Source organism: Grammomys surdaster, unplaced genomic scaffold (genome assembly GCF_004785775.1).
Source record: "Grammomys surdaster isolate TR1022 unplaced genomic scaffold, NIH_TR_1.0 169, whole genome shotgun sequence".
NCBI classification, from domain to species: domain Eukaryota; kingdom Metazoa; phylum Chordata; class Mammalia; order Rodentia; family Muridae; genus Grammomys; species Grammomys surdaster.
Window position 1 is genome coordinate 14,765,195 of NW_021604617.1, and position 6,186 is coordinate 14,771,380.

The window sequence follows — 6,186 nt, forward strand, 5'->3', positions numbered from 1 at the left end:
GGCAGAGGGCAAGAGAAGACAAGGTAGAGGATAAAGTGGAGTATGATCAACATATAGATATGTCTGAAAAATTTTAATTGAAAAATAACTTGTTTTCTGCTTTGTCAGTGCAATTATCCATTAATTTAATAATTTTGTTTACTGAGTATTCAACAAGGTCAATGCCTGTTGTTCTATTTCAGTTATCTTATGATTATAACTGTTATCTGTGCTCAATTGATTTTTTCAGTGAAATATTTAACTATTATTTTGTTTTCCATCTTTAAGACAGTAATCAAAATTGAATGCTTATCTAAAATGATCTTTGGAAACTTCTGAAACTGGAATAAAGTATCAGCATCTTTTAATTTATGAGTCTAACTTATGCTCATAGAGTCAAGAATTCAGATAGGCATATAACAAAATTTCAATTAAACCAAAGATAGCATCAGATTACTAAAGGGTATGGTTCCAAATCTCTGTGTCACATTTGTCACAGCATAGACACTATTTTTTAACAGTTGAAAGACTAGGTAGATGATTTTTAATCAGACGCTAATAATAACCACCATGCCAATATATTTCTATTTTTGTAGCAATATGGGTAGTTCTTTCTTCACTTGACAACCTCTCTTTGGGTGGATGGGTTTTGTAATTGTTTTAATTGTTTTCTAACCTGACTTCACAATACCATACTATATTTCTGAATGTAAAGTTAGACAGCAATGAGTGTGATCAACTAATTGAATACAACTTTTAGATGAACATCATTGGATGTTACATATTTTATAATGCATACCAAGCAAGTTTATTTTACTGTCATACCTGCCTACTACTGTGATTTGAAAGAGATGCTAATTCCATTTGTCTTTGGTGAGATCATCAATGTCAATGTTAATAAACATAATCACTTAGAAGTAGTTAGTGGTGCAAAGACACAAAAAGCTTCTGTTTACTAAATATCCCCTGCTAACTCTTTCAACTCACCTTATCTGTTCTTCAATTCATCCTGTGCATTTTTAGTCCAACTTAACATTTATATTGCTTCTTTCTCCATCTCTGTGGGAAAGTTCCAGAGTAAAGTACTATTTAAACATAGGTTTATATCATTCGATGGGGCAGGGAACACAAACCATAGTTCGGTCTGTTTACTTAGCTTAAGGACTTCATAGTCTCTGTCAACATTACTTATTAAGTTATCCTAATTAGATATTCATTCAGATGCTTATTACTTTCAAAATTAAATCTAATCAGTTTTATTTCATGTCTATGCACTTGTTTTGTTTGGCTAATTGGTTACTCTAACTCATATAACTTTAAGTGCATCAAAAGTTTATCTATATTACTAAGTGTCAACATTCAATATAGGCTAGAAACATGATAAGATTGTTAGTAAAATACCCGATATTCTAGTTTGTGATTTTTACATTGAACTCATTAGAACATTTTTTCCCTGTCATTTATATACTAGCGACACCACCAATGAACATCATACCTCTTACTACCTCTTTCCTTTGGTATACACCTGGGCTTTACTTTCCGAAATGATTGCTTTTGAAAGGTCCCTGCTCAAGATGTGCTTTATTGGCTTTTTTTTTTAAAAAAACAAATAACAAGAAAGATACATTTTTTTATAGAGCCTAAACCTTCCTGCTTATGATGAATCTAGTCCCTTAATCTACAAAGTGCTGAAATGTGTATTTGTCTCTTTTCCTTGGTCCATTTCAGCATGTCCCTCATATTGGAGGTATGTTCTCATTCATTTTAACAATTGTTGAATTAAATAATCCCAATAATCATAATATCCTTTGCCATAATTCATCTTTCTGGCACTTAGGAAAATCATGATATCTAAAATGATGAAATGAAATAGGTTCTCAGAAGTCACCCACTATTGTCAGGTCCTCAGGCATGAACATATTCTTCAACAATGTCATTTAGAGAAAAGAACATCCTGGATGTGTAGGAGGACTGGGAACCCAGTTGTCTTTATTACTAATCTTTATACTCACTGTGCTTTGATCTTCAGGCATAACGATGCAGCAGTTAGCATTTAGTTTTGTGCAGGCACCAACTCTCTTTTTAACAGTACTGCACACATGTCTACATTTACCTTTCTTGATAAAGCAAAAATAGGTGTCTTTCAGGTCAGCTTTTACTGTGAAAACAATAACACATCACAGGAACCATTGTATCACATTGCATACCCTAGATACCTTAATTTGGACTAAATCAATTGCTGATGTGAAAATAAATAACATCTATCTATTGTGGCAGGAGTTTTAGAATTCATTTTTTCCTATTTTGCTTGAGATAATAACTTTGTGGTACTTAGTTTCATTGTCAGAGTTTTCTCTAATTATTACTGATAGACTGAATGTATTTGCATTACATGAAACTCGTCAAATAAACATTGAAAGATCTAGAGTGGCTTTGAGATGTACACCAAATATTTCTGTGGCACTCTTCCTCTTTGGTTTGCCCCGTTAAATCAGCTTCATTGATGTAATTTGAAATTCAAAGACATGTACATATCATATGTACAAATGGATGAGTATTGATGCTCATGAAACTATCCATGCCATTAACACTTCAAACTGTCCGTCTATCAATTTGTCTGTCTGCATCTCTGTGCAACTCACCGTATGTCCATCCATCTATGTCTTTATCTGTCTGTAAGTTCATGCAGTCCATTTAGCTATCTACCTACTTGTCTATCTCTAATGTCTTAAACATTTTTCTTCCAATTTCAAATAAATTATAATATTTAAATATCTTTGTCTTTCAATACAACATAGGAAACTTAGTTAACAGTAATTATATTACTGTATGATATAAATATCATTAGACTTAACTTTTATGAAAAATAAAAATTCCCAACATACTTTGAGGTAAGAGAGGATTTTTGCACATTTATAAAGATCTACATACAGTGGGATGCAAGGAATACATGCATCGTCATGCAAGACTTCCCTTGAGGACATCACAAGAAAGAAAGTTAAATAATCGGTATTTCTTCATTCTTTACATTCAGATTCTTTTGTAAAGTACTCAAACTTGCAAGGTTCCAGCTTATACCAACTGAATCTATCTCGTGGGAGCAAGGCTACTACTATTTTACCCTTTTAGAATATAATTCTATTTTTTAAGACAGTTCCATTGAATGATAAGCTCTCAAAGTAAAATTATGAAAAATAATGGGAAATTATAAGATATCAACCAGGAAGGTACGTGAACAGTATCCTTCCTCTTTCCTCTAAGATAACTCATCATCCAAACAAGGTAGAAATGATGGTTCATATAACTAAATATTACTGTTTTCTGTTTTCAGTGAACTTAGGTTAATAACAATATTTCCTTTTCTTTGGGAAGGAAGCTTTTGCAGAAAAATTAAATTCATATTATATTAATGTTTGTATATCTATACTGTGGATGAAATTCAGGGTCTTATACATATTAGAAAAATAGCTTACTACTTACATACATCACCATCCCAATAGGAATTCCTTACCATACATATATTAAAGCACATAATACCACTGCTCTACTGCATAAATTAATGATGTTTGCTTATTTATATTATCTAGAGAGATGCTATTTATTGCCTTTGATGCCAGGGGGAAAAGACGTCATTTCACCAGATTAAAAAAAAATGCATCCTCAAATTACACTGTCCTACATGAGGGTGTGAAGAATATATGTTGACTTAGTTGGAGTCTACAAATAACAGAAGATGACAGCTGTCAGGCATCAGTATGAGAAAAAGAATAGCATTATTTAAGTGGGAATTATAAATTAGCATTCCTCCACTAGTAACAAAAATAACAAATAGCTTCTCTCTAGATAGCAGCTACTGTTCCATATTAAAATTCATTTTCACGCACAAGAAAGAATTGCAAATTCCTCAACTTTTAGATAAAACTATCCACGCACATACACAATGTCTCTGAGGGTTTTAAAGGTACTGAAAATGTCATGAAGAACTTCACAAACACTTTTTTTCCAAAGGAGTGGCATGAGAGACACATGCAAATCATGCTAGTGTAACTGGAGTAAATATTTTATTATACAAACATGGCTGTGCTAAATGCTCATGTGCATCCTGAAACTGTTTGGCCATGAGCTCTGGAAGTAATAAGAAAAGGACATGGAAGGGATTTGAGAGAGGAAAGGGAAGGGAGAATAATGTAACTTTAAAAGTTTAAACGTATTTTTAAAAGATTTTGATAGTTTGCCTTGAATTTAAGGTCATGTAATATATTAATAATTTTAATAATTATCATTTGATATGTTTAATTTGCATTATAGACATTCAAACTATACAAATCATTTTGTTATTTTTCATTGTTTTGTTTTTAATATGTGGTTTTGCTACCATGCCCATAAAAATATTGCCCTCATGTACTCAAATGATCTTTGTGTCTCAGACTATTTAACTAGTTAGAACTATAATTGTATCCCTCTTTATCTGACTTCAGGACACATTACCCTGTGATGCAAAAATAGATAAATCCCTGGGGATTTTTCATCAATTAAAATGGGGCATGTTGATAGAATGCTTGGTTTGCTTTATACTGTTATGGAATGGACTCAAAGGTCAAAATCAAAGTGTTCAAAGACGCCTTGTGTGTTTGCTTAGCTAGCTTCCTCCTTTTGTAAAACTGAGTAGAAGTAATTGCAGTATTTTTGCACAAACAAGAAAAAGTTGTCCTATCTTAAGTAGTCTGAAATGTGTCAAGAAAGTCTGTTTACTGTTCTCCATAAAAATGTTTCCTGTCAAGGCTAATCTGAAGTTAGAATAGTTAAATTAATGGGATAGAAAGGAGAACACAACAATCCACACCCATGAAGCACAAGATGGTAAGTTCCTCTTCTGTTTCTCCTGCAATAGGCAGCAAAGAAGACGTTTTTTCTCCATAAAAGGAAATGTTATCTGCTTTCAAGTTTTCTCAATATAATTTAAAAATAATTATACCAAGTTAAAATTCCTAACAATTTACCCTCACTTATTTTATACATGTTACATATTTACATATAATTAACCTTTATGAAAACAATTTCTAGATGCAATTAATATACTTAACTTATAAATGAATTAAATAAACAAATGAATGAGTTTAAATAACAAACATGACGGAAATGAAATCTGAATTTAGATATCAGTAACTTCAAAGGATATACTCATTTTATTAATGTTTAGTAACTTTGCTCACGCTCATTTAATCAAAACTATATATTTTTAGTTTCCCACAGTGATATGACTCAGTAGAAACAAAACCACAAATCCTTTATTCATATTATACTCTAGGGGCCTCTAAGTAACTATTACCTAGGCTACCAAATCACTTCCTTGTCCCAAGCTGACACTTGTCTGATAAGATTTTCCTCTCCTGAAACATTCATCTTCCCAATGAATGATCCCATTTTACCTGTCCTCAACAGGTCCAGAAAGAAAAACAAAAGAAAGAGAACAGGCAGCTTCATGTTGAAGAATAGTTCACAGCAGAGGTTCCTGTATCTTTATATGAGAGGAAGATGGGCAATTTTTGTCTTTTCTGTCTCTCTCTGCAGTGGTAGGAATTCAATCATTCATGTTTATCACGTTACAGATCTGTTATTCTGTGCCTGGGGCAAAAGGGCCAGAAATTCCTTCACTTTCTTCTTCAGAACTTAAAAGTATTGTTATTGTCAGCTGATGGTTTTGTTTCTAAGTAACTTTTTTTGTAACAAAGGTAAATGTCATTGGTGACATCCTTTGGGATGTCCTGGGGAATATAGACATAACTTTTTTTTTTATTTCTTTTTTTTATTTAATCTTTTTTTTTTACACTCCAGATTTTATTTCCCTCCCAGTCCACCCTCTGACTGATCCACATCCCATACCTCCTCCCTATCCTCTGTCTCCACATTCCACCTGAATTCTAAACTCCCTGGAGCCTCCAGTCTCTTGAGGGTTAGGTGTATCTTCTCTGACTGAACACAGACCTGGCAGTACTCTGCTGTATATGTGCTGAGGCCCTCATATCATCTGGTGTATGCTGCCTGGTTGGTGGTCCAGTTTCTAAGACATCTCAGGCGTCCAGGTTAATTGAGACTGCTGGTCCTCCTACTAGGTCACCCTCCTCCTCGGCTTCTTCCAGCCTTTCCCTAATTCAACCACAGGGGTCACAGGGTTCTGTCCATTGGATGAGTGCAAATATCTGCATC

General features: G+C 33.3%; 1 protein-coding gene across 1 annotated transcript; it reads right to left on the minus strand.

Annotated features, from left to right (window-relative positions):
• Positions 1-1,916: 1,916 nt before the first annotated feature.
• On the minus strand, positions 1,917-5,463 carry Defb133 (defensin beta 133). Its single transcript, XM_028766708.1, has 2 exons — positions 5,409-5,463; positions 1,917-2,137 (listed from the first exon to the last, which is right to left on the minus strand). The coding sequence occupies exons 1-2, from the start codon at positions 5,461-5,463 to the stop codon at positions 1,917-1,919; spliced, it is 276 nt and encodes a 91-aa protein (XP_028622541.1).
• Between the last annotated feature and the right edge of the window lie 723 nt (positions 5,464-6,186).

Excerpts from the sequence above, each read along its gene's own strand:
- Defb133 (XM_028766708.1), bottom strand. The coding sequence starts at position 5,463 with ATGAAGCTGCCTGTTCTCTTTCTTTTGTTTTTCTTTCTGGACCTGTTG. Across the intron at positions 2,138-5,408 it reads TCTGGACCTGTTGAGGACAG|TAAAAGCTGACCTGAAAGAC; the intron begins GTAAAATGGGAT and ends TTGTTTTCACAG.